Source organism: Panicum hallii, chromosome 5, assembly GCF_002211085.1.
Source record: "Panicum hallii strain FIL2 chromosome 5, PHallii_v3.1, whole genome shotgun sequence".
Lineage (NCBI taxonomy): Eukaryota > Viridiplantae > Streptophyta > Magnoliopsida > Poales > Poaceae > Panicum > Panicum hallii.
Genome location: NC_038046.1, coordinates 13,898,732 through 13,916,858, shown reverse-complemented (window position 1 = coordinate 13,916,858; position 18,127 = coordinate 13,898,732). Strand labels below are relative to the sequence as shown.

General features: G+C 45.5%; 1 protein-coding gene, 1 long non-coding RNA gene and 1 pseudogene across 8 annotated transcripts; 2 read left to right on the top strand and 1 right to left on the bottom strand.

Moving 5' to 3' along the window:
• Positions 1 to 258: 258 nt before the first annotated feature.
• LOC112893236 lies at positions 259 to 3,572 on the bottom strand. Of its 7 annotated transcripts, none has more exons than XR_003228760.1 (4): positions 2,994 to 3,572; positions 2,767 to 2,839; positions 1,062 to 2,657; positions 259 to 571 (listed from the first exon to the last, which is right to left on the bottom strand). It is a non-coding gene; the product is annotated as an uncharacterized LOC112893236 (long non-coding RNA). The 7 variants fall into 7 exon arrangements; XR_003228759.1 differs by having other exon boundaries at positions 259 to 1,159; positions 1,250 to 2,657; XR_003228756.1 differs by having other exon boundaries at positions 259 to 1,386; positions 1,477 to 2,657; positions 2,994 to 3,571.
• Positions 3,573 to 3,898: 326 nt separating this feature from the next.
• Positions 3,899 to 6,982, top strand: LOC112893234 (GDSL esterase/lipase At1g28600-like). The gene is made up of 5 exons (XM_025960444.1): positions 3,899 to 4,284; positions 4,384 to 4,605; positions 5,322 to 5,470; positions 5,553 to 5,829; positions 6,495 to 6,982. The coding sequence occupies exons 1-5, from the start codon at positions 4,008 to 4,010 to the stop codon at positions 6,773 to 6,775; spliced, it is 1,206 nt and encodes a 401-aa protein (XP_025816229.1). The 5' UTR covers positions 3,899 to 4,007; the 3' UTR covers positions 6,776 to 6,982.
• An 899-nt stretch (positions 6,983 to 7,881) lies between these two features.
• Positions 7,882 to 10,842, top strand: LOC112892449 (annotated as a pseudogene).
• The last annotated feature ends 7,285 nt before the right edge of the window (positions 10,843 to 18,127 follow it).

Here is an 18,127-nt window from a genome sequence, read left to right as displayed (position 1 = left end):
ACTGCGCATATATTTTTCTCCTTAAGCATCTTCTTCAATATGTCAGCATATTTGCATATATCTTTGATAGTGGTTTGAATAGTTTGAAGCCTTGGAGGTGAACGTAGATTCTCCAAAACAATTCAGGACTAGTAAAAACAGCATTTTCCCCTTTCCTCATGGTCTTGATGCCTGGATCCCAACCCTACTTGACTTGACAATGACAAAAATAGCGACTGAGTATTTATTTTCGAACTTAACAATGCCAACAATCAGGCATGAGACAAAACAGTGGGTTGTCTTTTTATTTATCACATGGTTAATGCTTAATTCCCATAGATACATAGAACGTACACTATAAGTTTATAACTATAATAAATAACATCTATAACTCATGACCTGGATACAAGAGGCTCTAATGTTTGGAAATTTATGCTAATGATTGAGTAAATCACTGATGCTCGCGGAGGTCGCTTCTCGCTCCTCCAAGCCAGTCACGGTGTCTAATCCTGCAAGCAGCATGCATTCCAATGGGACTACGCTAAACACAGGTGGCTTGGTGCGAGCCTCCAACGTGGAGCTTGGCTTTCTCCTGCTACAAATAGAATAGATACAGGTCGTATTGCTGGCTAATGTCAAGTTTGAATTGCCGCAAGCTTCTTCTCATGTTCAAAAGGGACAAGACTGGAACATGCAGAGATATATTTGAAAAACACTCCTTTTTACGATTTTAGCAGAATGACAGACACCTAAATAAATAAAAAATCAATAATGTGGCAATACAAACTTGACATTAGCTTATCTCACCAGGCTATGGTCAACAAAGTGAATGCACATACAAGAGAGGTTCATCAATCCTACTCTACAAAGCATCTTTAATTTTCAGCCTGAACAGAACATTAAGATGACAGTAGTAGAACGTTTGTTTGTGCAAGTGTTTTGACCAAAGGGGAAAATATGAATACAAAGACTATGAGTGTATCTGAAGTCATTTGATCCACAAAACTGAAAATGAGATCTCTTCGATCCAATAAAGTCCAACAGGCCTACATGAGCAAGCGCTACTGGCAGTGATTGGTCACCTTGGATATACTGATTATCATTCCAATAAACTCCAACAGACCTCAAGGGAACCTGGCCTTTCAAGCGCATCAGAGCAAATGCAATATTTGCACTACAGCTGTCCTACATCATTTTATTCCTAAACTCTGACAATTGAGAGGATATAAAGAAACACCTTTAAAAGGAATAAAGGCTGAACTGAACTCACCCAGAATTATGCAACAATGCACTGAGGTCAGAGGGATTATCATACGGTTCTTAGCTCAAAGCATGATGATTTTCGAGAACATCTGGAAGGCTCTTTGGTTCTTGCCTAGCATGCCGATCCAGCTCCATCCGAACACACTACAACAAGAAGCATCAGAAATATGAATATTGTTGAATAAAAACAATATTATGCTGCAGCGATTAAGAAACCACTCAATAAGCACCCACCACATTTTGAGCATGAAAAGTGTAGCATATATATTCCCCAAATAACTGCCATTCAGAAATCACCTACCATATTTTGAGCATTCCTGATATCTGAACCGGAAAGAAAAGACCTCACAGAATCTTGCAGGCACACAGCAATTTTTATCCATTCCATGTTTTTAGCCAAAAATAACCAAAACACATATGAATCTCCATCTCATTACTGTTGTTTTTCCTCAAGCTTCTTCATAGCATCACCTGCAATTTATCAATGATATGGAATAGTAGAGTGATACTGATGAGTTGGAGCAAATTGTTCACCTTGTCTACACACAACAATTTTCATTATTCCACATTTATCCAGCAATTTCGATCATCTTATTCTGCAGGCTCTTCATCTAGCATTCTCAAAATAGTGAAGTTTACAATCACAACCAATCTCTTGCACTACTCGGCGTTCACTATGAGAATAATCTATCCATAATGAAACTGTAGTCGATGATGGTTGGATATTTCTTGTTACGCTCAGAACACTAACTATAAGAAACACACGTATATATCAGTAATTTTTCCCAACAAATAAAAGATGCTTATGAACTGAAATGTTAACCTACAATATACCTCTATGAAAAGGAACCTGCCTACCAAACATTGCTAGACCTCTGTACTGATGATGCAAACTATCATGGGCTACATGCTGTGGCACATAAAGAAGATGCCTCTGATGATTGGTGAACTACCATAAATTAAGATGAAGAACATATTTTTTGCTGACAACCCTTGAACTATCAGAGCCATTTCTTCGAGTACACTTCAAGCAGAGGAGTTCGGCATCGGAATCAGGGAGGCATCATAGATACAAGGCTGCCCTTACATAGTACTGCCATTGAGAATGAATAAAACAAGAAGTCCATGTATGTCGGAGTAGCTTCTTTGCATTTGGAACGTCATACTCTTACAGTGAATTAAGGAGTAAAGTTATCATGATAACAAAATATGACCTATTTAAGGGGAAAAAGTACAATGATTTTGCCTACAAATTTCAGCAACCACACCAAAACAAATACCTGTGTTACATCGTCATTGAGCTATCTGCCTAGAGGGAGGGGTTCAAGAATTCCAACAAATTGAGCGATACCATCCCAGACATCATTCAAATCCACAAATTCCTACCTTTTCAGGGGGACAAAAGCACCAAGAACCTAGGAAAAAAGCAAAACAATTATTGTAGTTCTTTGAGGAACCAGCCAAGAACTGAGAGGGGAAAAAACGAAATAATCCAAGAAATGCTCGGCCCAAAGGGAGTCATACCTGTAGGTACTCGATGGGAAAAGGTCAAGCTCCGCTGGATCTTTTTTCAGGGAAGAGTCAAATCCACAAATTTCTGCATTTTCAGGTCAGGGGAACAAAAGCATCAAGAACCTAGGGTTTCGCTACCAATAACCCATTAAGAAAAAAAGGAACAATTATTGCGACTCTTTGATAAACCAGCCAAAAACTGTGAGCTAGGAAGAGATGGGGCGCAGATGGAGTCAGACCTGTAGGTGCTCGATTGGGGAAGGGTCATGCTCTGTTGCATTTTTTTTTTTGCTGGCGCCAATACGGTGCCATATCGGTGGAACGCGAGAAGGGGTGCCGGGTGGAGGCGGGCAATACGCGTGCACCATGAGCACGGTTGATGCCACCGGAAGCGGCAGCATACATAGCCATGGTGATCACGATATGGCTCAACCTCCTCACCCTCCATCAAGAGAGGTTCTGATGCTCCAAGGGCTGCCGCCCCCTTCCCGTAGGCTGCCGCCGCTGAGGAGACGACGCAGATGGAGGGGGCGGGACGCGGTTGGGTGTTGTCCGCTTGTCCACATATCACCGCTCCTGTCATCAGGCCCGGACGCCGCCTCTGGATGTAGCTGCCGGGGAGGTGAGGGGATGATGTGTGGACGTTGAGCGGAACAGCTTGGATGGGGTGAGAATACGGAGATTTGGATGACAAAGGAAATTCTGGGGTCGGGGAAGGATTAAGGGAAGGAACGGAAGGCGCCGGTGATGGCGCGGAGGAATCGGCGGGGGTTTGGGGTGGGTACGGCGGGCGGGTAAAGGGTTCGGCGTGGTGAGAAAAAATAGGAGATTTGATGGAATTATTTTGCTTCCCTCTGTTTTTCCGTCCTCCCTCCCCCTGTCAAACCTTCGGCCTTACACGTGGACCCATCTGTGAGAAGTATGGGAGCCTAAATCTTGGTCAAAATTATATCTCAAAGTTTCATCCTTTATAGTATAGAAAAGTTTCATACATTATAGATTATTGGCTTCGGCGGCTTCTTGTAGGACTGCTTGTACCGAGCTGGACAAACACGTGGCATGAGAGCGACGCTTACAACTGGTCCGCAAGTCAGTAGCTGAAGCTGGCAGCTATGTCCATTTCGCCATGTGGTTGGTGGCTCTCATCATGCGCTCGAGTAAGTACGGTAGGTCGCCGTCTTTCCGACCAGACAGGCTCAGCTTCTTCGGCGGCCCGATCCTTCCTGGTTTCCAACGCTTCCGAGCACGGCGCCATGGCTTCCTCTGCCTCCGGGAGGGCAGGACGGGGTCTCCCCCCGCCTGCGGCAGCGGCGGCTGCGGTGCTGCTAGTACTAGCTGGAGCGGCCCCGGCGGCGGGTTGCTACCCGCGCGTGTTCAGCTTCGGGGACTCGCTGGCGGACACGGGCAACTACGCCTTCGTCTACGGCAACGACTCCAGCCAGCCCGCGCTCCGGCTGCCCTACGGCGAGACGTTCTTCCACCGCCCCACCGGGCGCTTCTCCAATGGCCGCATCGTCCTCGACTTCATCGGTAAGCTACCGCTCCGCTAGACCGCTACCAATCAATCGATTGATCAATTAGCCCATGTCGGCGGGGGCGGTGCTGATTTGGGGATTCGCGTGGCTGCAGCGGAGACGCTGGGTCTCCCGTTCGTGCGGCCGTACCTGAGCGGGCGGAGCGCGGGGGACTTCGCCTGCGGGGCCAACTTCGCCGTCGGCGGCGCCACGGCGCTTAGCCCGGACTTCTTTCGGGGCAGGGGTTTCGACGGCATGGGCGACCGAGTGCACCTCGACATGGAGATGAAGTGGTTCCGCGAGCTGCTCGACCTCCTCTGCCCCGGCAACCTCGCCGGTATGTACATCTTCCATTTTTACCTCCTCCGCTTCCATCCTCCTTTGACATGACCTCCTTTGACCTTTTCCATTCTACACTTTCTGTTGGGGGAAGAATCGTACTGGTAATCTGGTCGTGGTAGGTGGAGGAAGTATTAGCGAGTAGCATAGTAGTGGAGTGCAATGCGAGTGTTGTGCACGGAAAAGCAGAGAAACAGAGGTGCTGGGTGGTTCGTTGACCGTAGTTATAAGAAACGAATGATGAACACTTCAATGCAACTAGCCAGCCAGTCCAGATCAGTCGTTGTCGTAGCAAGTTCAGCAGAAGATTTGAGAGAATATTTTGCTTCTTCATTTTTCTACTGAGTTTTGGCACCACAAGTCATCGCTATATTACTGCCTTCCAGGAAGAGGCAGCTTCTTCATGGTCAGAAATGGACAGGAGACCATTTTTTTAATAACTAGTTGTGCTCATAATTCATTTGGAATAGAGTCGCAATCATCATCCTTTACGAAATCAATGAGAAAAAAGGAAATTAAACTCCATTCAGCCATAGCTTTTACTTCAGCTCACTAGCCTGATGTGCCCAAGAAATCAGTTGCTGTGTTGGGAAACAGGTAACTAGGATAAATCTGACTTGTATAAGAGCAAAACATGGAAGGCAGGAACTCCATCACTCTATTTTGTATGATGATGTGATCTCTACAATTTAGATAATCCTGTTTGTTGCACAGGTTGCGCAGATATGATGAACCAATCTCTCTTCTTGGTTGGGGAAATCGGGGGCAATGACTACAACATCCCTCTTCTTTCTAGAGTGCCCTTCAAGAAGATCCGCACTTTTGTTCCGAGTGTTGTTGCCAAAATCTCATCCACGATCACTGTGAGCATCAGTTTTTGCTGTAGCTGTTGTAGCTGCTGACATTATATATAGATAGTAATGTACAGGGAGTTGAGTTTTGCAGGAATTGATTAGGCTAGGAGCCAAGACTCTTGTGGTTCCCGGGAACCTCCCAATTGGGTGTGTCCCAAGATATCTGACTATATTCAAGAGTGATAAGGAAGAAGATTATGAAACACAAACAGGTTGTCTTAGGTGGATGAACAAGTTCTCACAGTACCACAACAAGCTTCTCATGAAGGAGCTTAAGAAGCTTCGCAAGCTCCATCCTGGAGTAACCATCATCTATGCTGATAACTATGGAGCTGCCATGGAGATTTTCCTTTCCCCTGAACAATATGGTGAGCTTGGCTATTTGCCTTTTTGTTCTAATACAAAATTTAGTCTGTACTTATTTTTCGACAGACTAGAATCTATGCAATCAAACTTTCAAAAGCTACTTATATTTGTGTAGATCAAAATTATATGCTTATCTGGTGGTTCAGATTTCAGAATGTGCTTTAAATAAACTAGATTTCATATTTTACGGTGTTTACCTTGTATTTTAGATTATTTTCTTAGAGCTCTTTATCCACATAACTATTTTTATCCACATGTGCACAATAAGCATTCCTTCTTGGTTATAATTTTACTATAACTCCAATGTTTTAGGATAGTACTTGTACAATTATAGTAGCTCGGTCAAGTCGGTGACCACTCGTTAATCATTCACACTGGAGTTTGTTTGGTAATGAACAATGATATCAGTTTACATCACATAGCATCGTTCTTTCTCCACTTTTATTAGCTGGATATTCCTATTGCTGCAGTAGTAAATCTATTATTTGTAGTACGAGTGTCACGTCAATTATTTGTAGTTGAGCTTCAGCCTTATCATGCTATTTGTTCCATTCAGTAAACTGCCTAGAGGAGCCTCACGAATACCTGCGAATAGCATAAAGAAACTCCCCTTTCTTGGCAGGCAATACGTACCCTAGTTAACATTGTCATGACTATTATGACTCAGGGATCGAAGATCCACTCGTGGCTTGTTGTGGTGGTGATGGACCCTACGGCGTCTCCCCAACTACAAGCTGTGGATCCGGAGAATATACGGTCTGCGATAACCCAGAAAAATATGGATCATGGGATGGCTTCCATCCATCAGAAGCTGCATATAAGGCCATTGCAATGGGCCTTCTACGAGGTTCATACACACAGCCGTCAATTGCTTCCATCACCGGTTCATGTCCACAGCTTGCAGAGCTGGGATCTTCTGTTGAATACAAGCCCCTCTACAACCTATAATGATTATGTAATTACATTTATTTGTACTGCTTGAAAAGGTCAAATATCATTAGTTTGGACTAATGGTTAGTCAAATTTACAAGCATGTTTAATGTAAAAATTATGTCAATAGTTCATGTTTCGAAGTGTTCTTAATATGATATTGATTTGGCGGAAAATTACAATATTTTCTAAAATAAATGAATGACCAATACATACTGTTGAGCAGTTTCTGTTCGGAAATAACTGAAGTATTTCCATTATCAATCAAACATCAGCATGTCTTCACTAGTGCTTAGTATACTATCATGTACTTCTTCCTTTCTAAAATGTAGGTTATTTTAGTTTTGCAAGTAAAAATCTTAGGAAAATATATTAACATCTATAATACCAAATAAATGCATTACCAAGATACATTTGATGCTGGATTTCTATATACTACAAATAATTACGGGAGGGCGACGGTACATCATCCTGCGACCCGTCGCCCCCTCCGCACGTCGTCCCGCCAGCTGCGATCTCCTACCGTGTGATCCACCTGGTTTGGCGCTCGCTAAAATCTCAACGCTCTGATCATTCCTGTCAATCCTACAGCACATGGTCCTGCCAAATATCCAAGCAACACCGTCCGATCCCAGCCTCGCCCCGCCCTCCAGCACAGCACGTCCTGCGCCGCGACTTATGGCGACTTCAACGCCGACAGGAACGGTGGTCCTGTCTAGGGTCTATATCTCTTCTCTAACACTAGACATGCCCGTCCACCGATCGATGCCCAGCGTAGGCCCCAAGCGCAAGTGCATTTTCGATTGGAAACACTGAAACAGGAACCTCGTGCTGTTAATTCGTGGTGGATGACTCCGGTTATTGGGCTGCCTAGTGTTTTGAGTTGGGCTACTAACCGCCCATAACATTTCTCAACCGGTGGGTGCTCGGCAAGGGAGCCCGGGCAAGTGCCCAGGCTCGCCGGACCTTGGACCCGCCCCTGCATATAGCACTACTACAGAATAACCTATCCCAAATGTCATGTCACTGTTGGTTTAAACCGAACCGGCGGTGATAGATTTGACTGACATCACCGCCGGGGCCCTCCTCCACCGGCCTCCCGTCCTCTCTGAAGCTCCGTGACAATGTTGTTCCATACGAAGCTCCCTATCACGCTCTTCTCGGCTCTTGCCGTCGCCATCCTTACTATCGGCCCCACCGACCTCCGGCTCCCCCACGCCACCGTGGCGCTGGCACTCCTGTCACTCTGCCTCTACTACGCGCCCAACCGCTCGCGCGCCCGGCAGCTCCCATCTCTCCCTCTCTTCTCCCGTAGCGGCGCGAGGTGGCCGCGACAGCAGTACAAATTTCTAGGATGTCTAAAAACATCCAGAGCCTCTGGTGGTCGGGTTGGGTGACTAGACATTATGGGCGGACCGTCCACGCCATGGCCGAGGCTCACCGGGAAGTTCGTCGGTGGCGATTCCAGCAATAGTTTGGGATGGGGTTTGTTCCTAATTAAAGGTTCCTGGGAGTATGGGGTCTGTTTTGCCAGCTAGAACATACATGCATTAAGGTTTCAAAGCTCTAGATCATCAATAGTGATTATGCTCTAAAGGGGTTTTATGGCTTCTATTCCTAGAGCAATGGAAAAAGGGATAGGGGGGATGAGCTCACTGGCGATGAGTTGAACACCGGCAAGAGCTGCAAGTTGTGGTAGAGAGGCTTGGTGAAGCTCAAACTCGTTCTTGCTTGAAGCTTGAGGAAGAGGATGGAAATAGGGAAGAACTTGGGAAGCTCCTAGCTCCAAGGAAGAAGATGGCATCGGGACGGTGCAGCTTGTCGGCGTTGTACTTTGGCGTCCTTCGGCGAAGCTCCGGCGAGGTGGAGGGGCTTTACTGGCAGGGGAGGTGGTGGAGCTCCTCTATGGCTTGGGGTTAGAGAGAGAGAGAGAGGTGTTTGAGGGAATGGGGAGGGAGAGAGGAAGCAGCAGAGTGCTCTGGTCCAAGTGGAGTTCGACTGACGCGTAGGGCTGGTGGCGCCAAGGTTCTGTGCACGTGACACGTACTGTGGAGGCACTAACGGACCGTCTGCGAGTGGGGCGCGGACCATCCGGGGGGTGTTGATGTGGCAAAAAATTGACTCGGTCGTGGTTGATCGAAGTTTGTCGTGCTGATGAACTGATAATAGTCTGTCATATATATGGGCGGACCGTCCGCTTCTATAATTTTAAAAGGGCTTAGTCTATAATTTGATCGTCCCTAAGTGCTTTCTAACTATAATTATAATCGATGCTTGATGATGCTATAATTATAATCAATGCTTGATGATGCTTATGATGGCATAATTATCATTTTAATTCGCCTAGGGCTGTTACAATTTTAATCCTAGGTAAAATTTCACACATATTCATTCTGAACAAATGGTTGCACCTTGTGAAATCTATACAACTTTGATATGTGGATGGATGTTCCTTTTCTGCATTATCTCTTCTCTATTCCTATCTCTATTTTATTTTTTAAATAAAGCAAGCAATGATTTATTAGTCTGTCAATCAAAATTCTAATCGGAATCCTAATCTCTATCTCTAGCATTTCTAAAACAAGAAACAAGCAATAATATATGTATTAATCTTCGGTCGTAGCAACAACGCACGGGTATATTTACTCGTCTCTTTAAATTTTATTTTCTTTTCATAGTTCTGGATTCGTATAGGATTGCAGTTGCGAGTACCAGATAGCATACTAGTATTTTTTTTATCATATACAGGCCACTTCCAGAAGGTCGGCTTCGGGCAGCTCCAGCGGCTGCTGCACAGCGGCGTGAGCACCCACGAGGGCGACAAGTGGGCCAGGCACCGAAGGATCATCAACCCCGCCTTCCACCTCGACAAGCTCAAGGTAATCGATCAACAGCTAGCTGAATCCGTTCGAGTGAAGAACTGCAGAACGCCTCATGGATAGATCAGTCATCTTCACCCTTAATTCAGGGCATGCTGCCGGCCTTTGCCTCGTGCTGCGACGACCTGGTCTGGCTGCGGGCGGCGGCGCTAGCCGTCGTGCGAGGTGGACGTCTGGCCGGAGATGCAGAGGCTGACGGGGGACGTCATCTCCCGCGCCGCGTTCGGCAGCAGCTACCTCGAGGGCAGGAGCAGCAGGTCAAGCTCGCTATGCTCGTCGCAACAAGATACACATCCCGGGCTACATGTGAGTTCTTCTCACCTTTCGCTTGCTTGTCAATGAGTACCACGGCAAATCAATTTGGCAAGTGGCGACTCGTCCCCTTCGTGTAGAATGCTGCCGACAAGGATCAACCGGCGGATGAAGCGGATCGCGCGAGAGATCGAGGGGATCCTGAGAGGGATCATCGCGAAGAGAGAGGGCGCGATGGAGTCCAACATGGAGCTCCAGGGGCGACGGCGAAGGCTCCGGTGGCGGCATGTCCACGGAGGACGTCATCGGGGAGTGCAAGCTGTTCTACTTAGCCGGCATGGAGACCACGTCGGTGCTGCTCACGTGGACTATGATCGTGCTGTCCATGCACCCGGAGTGGCAGGACCGCGCGAGGGAGGAGGTGCTCCGGCCGGGTCATCGACGGCGCCGGGACGACGCCGGATTACGACGGCCTCAGCCGCCTCAAAATCTTAAGCTTCCTGTACGAGGTGCTGAGGCTCTACTCGCCGCTGCCGGCGGTGCACCGCCGGACGTACAAGCCGGTGGAGCTCTGCAGCGTGAGTTACCCGGCGGGGGTGGTGCTGGTGCTGCAGCTGCTGTGCATCCACCACAACAGGGACGTGTGGGGGCCCGACGCGGACGAGTTCAGCCCGGAGAGGTTCGCGGAGGGGGTCGCCAGGGCGTCCGTCGACCGGCCGGCCTTTTCCGCGTTCGGCAGGGGGCCGAGGACCTGCGTCGGCGAGAGCCCATGATCCTGCGAAGCTTCGCGTTCGAGCTCTCACCGTCCTACTCGCACGCGCCGTTCTCCGCACCCCCCTGCTCAAGCCGGAGCACGGCGCTAAAGCTCAGGAAGCTCCACTGAGCTGCCTCTGCATGTACTTAGCTTGTGGAAGCAAGGAACAAATAATGATTGGGCTGTCGTCTAGACTATAAATTCTAAAACAACTATATTTTGTTAAAGAAATGTAGTATTATACTAGCAAAAATTTTATGGAAGATTATACTAGTAAAAATTTACGATAAAATTGCGCCTTACATTTGCTTGTCGACGCACAAAACTGATCATACATGCTACAATTTTAAAATTACAAAAATTGCTACATGTTATTTGAAATTTGAATTCAAGCTTTAGTGGATTTGTAGTTGCTCGTGCCAAATAAATTCTCAAACAACTTCGGAGCCATTGGAGGAACAGCCATGGGTACCGGGGCCATGAAATTAGTGATCTTCTCGTGAACATGATACCTGGACAAATCACATGAGAGCGAAAAAAGAACACGATAACCCAAAAGTAAGTTAAGCAAGTTGGAAAAATTCTCTGGCAGCCAACAAGCAAAGGAGAATAGAGACCAAACCTAATCTTTCTGCTCTTTGAAGCGCGGCGGTCAACAAGCTCTCTCTTTTTCACCAACCACTCTTGCCAAAAACAAACTAAGTTCTACACTACCAGAAAACGGTCTATCGGTACCAGCACGTTAGTGCCGGTCAAGGACGAGCCGGCACTAACGTGCCTCAACAGTATCAGGCGGGCACGTTAGTGCCGGCTAGAGATACCAGCCGGCACTAACGCGCCATCCCCCCAACTGTCAGACGGCTGCCACAACGGTCAAAAACGCACGTTAGTGCCGGTCGGCATATCTAGCCGGCACTAACTTGGTCAATTACAAATTAGTGCCGGCTGTTAGTTCTAGCCGGCACTAAACGTAGACAGTTAGTGCCGGCTAAAGCCACCAGCCGGCACTAACTTGCCCCATATATACCGGCCACCACATCCCAGCCCTCCCTCCATTTCATTTGCCACTCTTCTTCCCGAGCCCTCCTTCACTCTAATGGCGTGTTACAGGGGAGGTGCTGCCCATTTTTCCCCAAATTTGTGAGAATTTCATCCATTCAAGTGCACCAAAGGTTAGTAGCTTCTTCCACTCTTCTTTCACGATGTTTATTCTTTGTTTCATGCTTTCTAGGTAAAGAAAATAGTGATTTTAAGGTTGAGGAAAAATGAGCATAATTTTCCGATTTGTTCATTAATTTGAGCAAAATAGAATCCATTTGTTACTTTTTAGAGAAGGTTTTCTAGATAGTTTGACCATCACATATTTAGAATAATTTTTTTGAATTATTTCACGGGGACATGTGTATATGTTAATGTGCAAAATTTTAGGAATTTTAAGGATATCACGGCGAGTACATCTATTGGACAACCCGCACACAATAAATGCACAAGCCATATTATAATCTCTAGAAAAATTTCTGCAAATTATAAATATCCCGATGTATGTATAGTTCGAAGCTTTGCAAATAAATCTTGAGTAAAACTACAGAGGCAATTCACTGTAGAACTTTTCGAACTGTACGGCTACTATTGAATGTAAGTTGATAAAGATTTCGTGTATTTTCACTCAATATACATGTACTAGATGTATTTCTTCCTATCCAACAAAAGGAATGATGCCATATCTCATTGGGTTGATATTGCTCCCAAGTCCCAATCAATTCGAACTCAAATCAAAGCAATGGTATGGCATATATTATGAAAAATTGCACATTAACCTTAGATGTCACTACACTGAATAAATCCAAATGGCTGCAAATAAAACTTTCTCAAAACGATATATATGGATATTATTGCAAGGAGATTTATGTACTTAATACATAAGAATGGGAGGGTGTGAAGTGGGCACATGATTGTATTATAAATTTTTTAAGAATCATCAAAATCCTTCCCAAAACCATATTTAGAGGTTTCGAAAATGACATCCAAAAACGCAAGTCGTCACGAGAAAGCAACAGGGCAGTTGTAAAATAACAGAAACGACCCGGAACAACCGCCACCACGAACAAAAACCACCAACAAACTCGCAAAAACACAAGTCATCAACAAAGCAACAGGGCACTTGTAAAATCACATAAAATGGCCCAGAACAACCGCAAATTAGAACTCGCAGTACTCGCCATGATTTAGGGTGTGTTCGTTTTCTGGGGCATAAAGTTTAGAGGGGTGACATGTGTATATGTTACTATGCAAAATTTTAGGGATTTTAAGGATGAGGGACAATGAGCATGATTCACTAATTTGTTCATTAATTTGAGCAAGGTAGAATTGATTAGTTGCTTTTCAGAGAATGATTATTATATAGTTTGAACATCACATATTTAGAATGATTTTTTTGAATTATTTCATGGTGACATGTGTATATGTTATTGTGCCAATTTATTTTGCTATTTAGTTTAAATTTATTAGATAGGTAGCCTATGACACATTTACATTTTTTTTGAATTACTTCATAGTAACCTGTTTTTAGGGATAATGAGCACGATTTTTTTTTAATTTGTACAGATGGACCGGCAATGGATGCACGGAAGCCAGAGCACCTCGGCGTGGATTCAGGGTTTAGATTCTTTTCTCAAGGCAGCAGTGGCAAATAGGTCGCCAAAGGGTTTAATGTGTTGTCCATGCAGTGTTTGCGAAAATAAAAAGGAATTCCGGAAAAGAGAAACTCTATGGAATCACCTGGCCTTGAATGGTTTTATGAGTAACTATAGCCTTTGGACTAAGCACGGCGAAGTTGGAGTTATGATGGAAGATAATGAAGAAGATGACGATGGTGATAACAATCTTCCAGATTGGGCATGGGTTCATGAAACAGGTAGCTTTCAAGATGAACCAATGGACGAGGGTGAAGCAAATGTTGAACAAGAGGAGCCACCTGACGAGCTAGGTCAGGCGTTGCTTGATGCACGGAAAGACAGTGACACTGTGAAGGAGGCATTAAAGTTTGAGAAGATGTTGGAGGATCACAAAGGCCGTTGTTCCCTAATTGCAAAACCGGAGCAGAAGAAGTTGGGTACCACGCTAGAGATGCTGAAATGGAAGGCAACTAATGGTGTCACCGATAAGGGATTTGGTGAGCTACTAAAGATTGTAAAGAACATGCTTCCTGAGGGTAATGACTGCCGTCAACAACATACGAAGCTAAAAAGATGGTTTGCCCTCTTGGATTGGACGTGCAGAAGATTCACGCATGTCTTAACGACTGCATCCTGTATCGCGGCGAATACGAGAACTTGGAAGCTTGTCCTGTTTGTAGCGCATTGCAGTATAAGATCAGGCGAGATGATCCAGGTGATGTTGATGGGGAGCCGGTAAAGAAGAGAGTTCCCGCAAAGTTGGTGTGGTACTTCCCTATAATACCACGTCTGAAGCGCTTTTTCAAAAACAAGGACAACGCTAAGTTGATACGGTGGCACAAAGAAGACCGTAAGCAGGATCACATGATCAGACACCCAGCAGATGGGTCCCAGTGGAGAAACCTTAACCGAGAGTATCCTCAATTTGACAACGACCCAAGGAATATAAGATTTGCTCTAAGTGCGGATGGAATGAATCCGTACGGTGAGTTTGGCAGCGCTCATAGTACATGGCCCGTGACCCTATGTATGTTCAACCTTCCTCCTTGGTTATGCCTGAAGCGTAAGTTCATCATGATGCCGGTGCTTATAGAAGGGCCAAAAGAACCTGGCAACGATATTGATGTGTTCCTGCAACCCTTGATGGATGATCTCTTACTGCTCTGGAAAGAAGAAGGTGTACATGTGTGGGATGAGTATAAACAGGAGTCTTTCAACCTCCGAGCTTTGCTTTTTGTATGCATCAATGATTGGCCTGCACTTGCAAAACTTTCGGGACAGTCGAACATGGGATACATGGCCTGCACCCACTGTTATGATGAAACCGATAGCATTTATTTGAAACACTGTAAGAAGTGCGTATACATGGGCCATCGCCGATTCCTTCCTACCGATCACCCCCTAAGAACCGAAGGGAAGCATTTCAAAGGAGAGTCCGAAACTCGTCGTAAGCCTCTGTTCCGTAATGGAAAGCGTGTGTTCTCGATGATCAAGGATGTGAAGGTAGTATTTGGAAAGGGTCCCGGTAGCCAACCTGCTCCGAAGGATGACCAGGGACATGTTCCAATGTGGAAGAAGAAATCTATATTGTGGAACCTACCTTATTGGCAAGTCTTACAGGTTCGCAACGCAATTGATGTGATGCATCTATCGAAGAATCTTTGCGTCAACCTACTAGGCTTTCTGGGAGTGTATGGTAAGTCAAAAGACACATTGGAAGTAAGGCGCGACATGTGGATGCTAGCCGGGCGACAAGGCTTGCAACCCGAGAAGAGAGACAAAGGACGCCACTATTTAAAACCTGCCAGTTATAATCTGAGTAAAGAGGAGAAGGAAAGCATGTTCGATTGCTTGAACAGTATCAAGGTCCCGTCTGGGTACTCCTCAAATATACAGGGCATAATAAATGTGAAAGAGAAGAAAATTCAAAACTTGAAGTCCCATGACTGCCACGTTCTGATGACACAATTACTTCCGGTTATACTGAGGGGTGTTCTTCCGGAAAATGTGAGATTGGCAGTTGTAAAGCTTTGTGCATTCATGAATGAAATTTCACAGAAAGCAATTAATCCAAATAATCTAATAAAGCTGCAGAAAGACATTGTCGAATGTCTTGTCAGCTTTGAGATGGTCTTCCCACCTTCCTTCTTCAATATTATGACACACCTTCTAGTTCATATTGTGACAGAAATAACTATTCTGGGTCCTGTTTTTCTACACAATATGTTCCCTTTCGAGAGATTCATGGCAGTATTGAAGAAGTACGTGCGTAAACGTTCTCGCCCAGAAGGATGCATTGCTAAGGGCTATGGAACCGAGGAGGTCATTGAGTTTTGCGTTGACTATCTTCCTGATCTCAATTCGATTGGGCTCCCCGTGTCACACCATGAGGGGCGACTAAAGGGAAAAGGCACACTAGGAAAGAAATGTAATGTGCACATCCCTTGTAGTGAATTCAGCCAAGCAAACTTCACGGTTCTTCAGAATTCATCCAAGGTGGCTCCATATATTGATGAGCACCTGAATATTATACAGTCTGAAAATCCACAAAAGAATCTTTCTTGGATTACACGCCAACATATAAAAACTTTTGACGGCTGGTTTAGACGAAAATTATTGGGCAACAACACAGTTGATCAAGAACTTCAATGGCTGGCTAGGGGACCATCAATCACTGTCCAGCAATACCAAGGGTACGAAATCAATGGGTATACATTTTATACGAGAGCTCAAGACAAAAAAGCACCAACCAAAACAGTGGTGTCCGTATGTGTATAGTAAACAGTAATGGAGAAAAGAACAACTACTATGGTGTCATAGAGGAGATATGGGAACTTGAATATGGACCCATAGTTGTCCCTTTATTTCGTTGCGAATGGGTGGCTGGAGGAGGCGTAACGAAGGACCGGTATGGGATGACCATAGTTGACTTTAAAAAGATTGGATATAAAGATGAACCATTTGTTCTAGCCAAGGATGTGACACAAGTGTTCTATGTGAAGGACATGTCGAGCAAACCGAAGAAGAAGTCAGATAAGATGTCTGAAGCAGACAAGGCTGGAAATGAGCCGAAACGGCACATAGTTCTTCCTGGAAAAAGAAAAGTTGTTGGAGTTGAGGATATTTCGGACAATTCGGAAGATTATGACCAGATTGATGACCTTCCTCCATTCTCAGTTGACGTTGACCCTAGCATCCTCTTATCCAAAGAGGACACACCTTACTTACGCTGTGATCACGCTCAAGGCACTTTCGTCAAAAGGAAGATTATCAATGTTCCAGTAGATAATGATAATGAGTAGTAGTTTTATATAAATTATGTATTGAATTCTCTCAATCAGTGATGTAATGTAACGCACCGCATCGTATTTATCTCAATTCTTGATACTATTTATCCAATTATGACATAATATCATCTTCAGATAATACTATATTTTTGCATGGTATAAATATTATTTACATTCACTAATTTTGTATTACTAGAAGCATTGAAACATTAAATTACAAACAAATAATCAAGTAATATGAGAATTGATTACATCATTCCATAGGCTACTATTGAAAAGTTTTTTGAACAATTTTGCATGAATCAAAATGAAATGTTTTCGATTTATTATCAATAACAGAAACATATACACATATAAACCCTTTACGCTACACATAATTGATAATGGTTGCATATTCGTTAATTTACTTCAATTACTATTATTATTGTGTACATATAATTACTATTATTATTGTGTAGCTAAAAATAAGATGTAATGTTTGTTATATTATTCTAATTATTAAGCCTATGTTGATCTAATTTAAGAATACTACAAATTTAGTGTAAATGGGAATTGGCGTGGCCAGTTCCCGCGCGCCAATTCCCGCGCGCATGGTGCGCGTTAGTGCCGGCTGGTAATACCAGCCGGCACTAACATTAGCACGTTAGTGCCGGCTAGAACTACCAGCCGGCACTAACGCGCCCACCTGACGTCAGGTGGACAAGTTAGTGCCGGCTGGAAATACCAGCCGGCACTAACGTGCTAATGTTAGTGCCGGCTGGGATCACGTTAGTGCCGGCTGGTATTTCCAGCCGGCACTAACTTGTCCACCTGACGTCAGGTGGGCGCTTTAGTGCCGACTGGTAGTTCTAGCCGGCACTAACCTGGCCATCTCCCCAACAAGTTAACTCCTTCGCATTCAGATCGACGTCGCCCCCAACTTACCGCCGCCCCGACGTCCTCGCCCCGTTGCTGCCGCCGCCCGAAGCTCCGGCCGCCGCGCACCTCGTCGTCCTCGCGCGGGCCCGTTCCGCGCAGCCCGGCCGCCCGTCTTCCCCCCCCCCCCCGCCTCGGGGTCCTCGCGCCACTGCTCCGCGTCCTCGCGCCATTGCCGCCGCCGCCCGAAGCTCCGGCCGCAGCGCACCTCGTCGTCCTCGCGCGCGGCCCGTTCCGCGCAAGCCCGGCCGCCCGGCTGCCCCTGCTCGGCGTCCTCCCGCCATTGCTGCGGCGCCCGAAGCTCCGGCCCCCACCGTCGACCCCTCCCTCCGGACCTCCTCCTCGCGGTGAGCACCTTGTCCTCTACAGAACCCTTCTTTCCCACAGCTATTAAACTAAATTGTTATCATTCGCTTAGCAAACCTCATTTGGTTCTAATTACTCAAGAAATGAATGTCTCAGTCACTTAGCAAACCTCATTGGACGTCAGAAGGTTTAATAGCCCCATCCCCCTGCCCAACATGCAAGAATTGTGTGTAGTCTTGCGTTTAGAAGTTTGCAGCATTATTTGCAAAGATTTATGATGTCTTTGGCTAGATTTATGATTT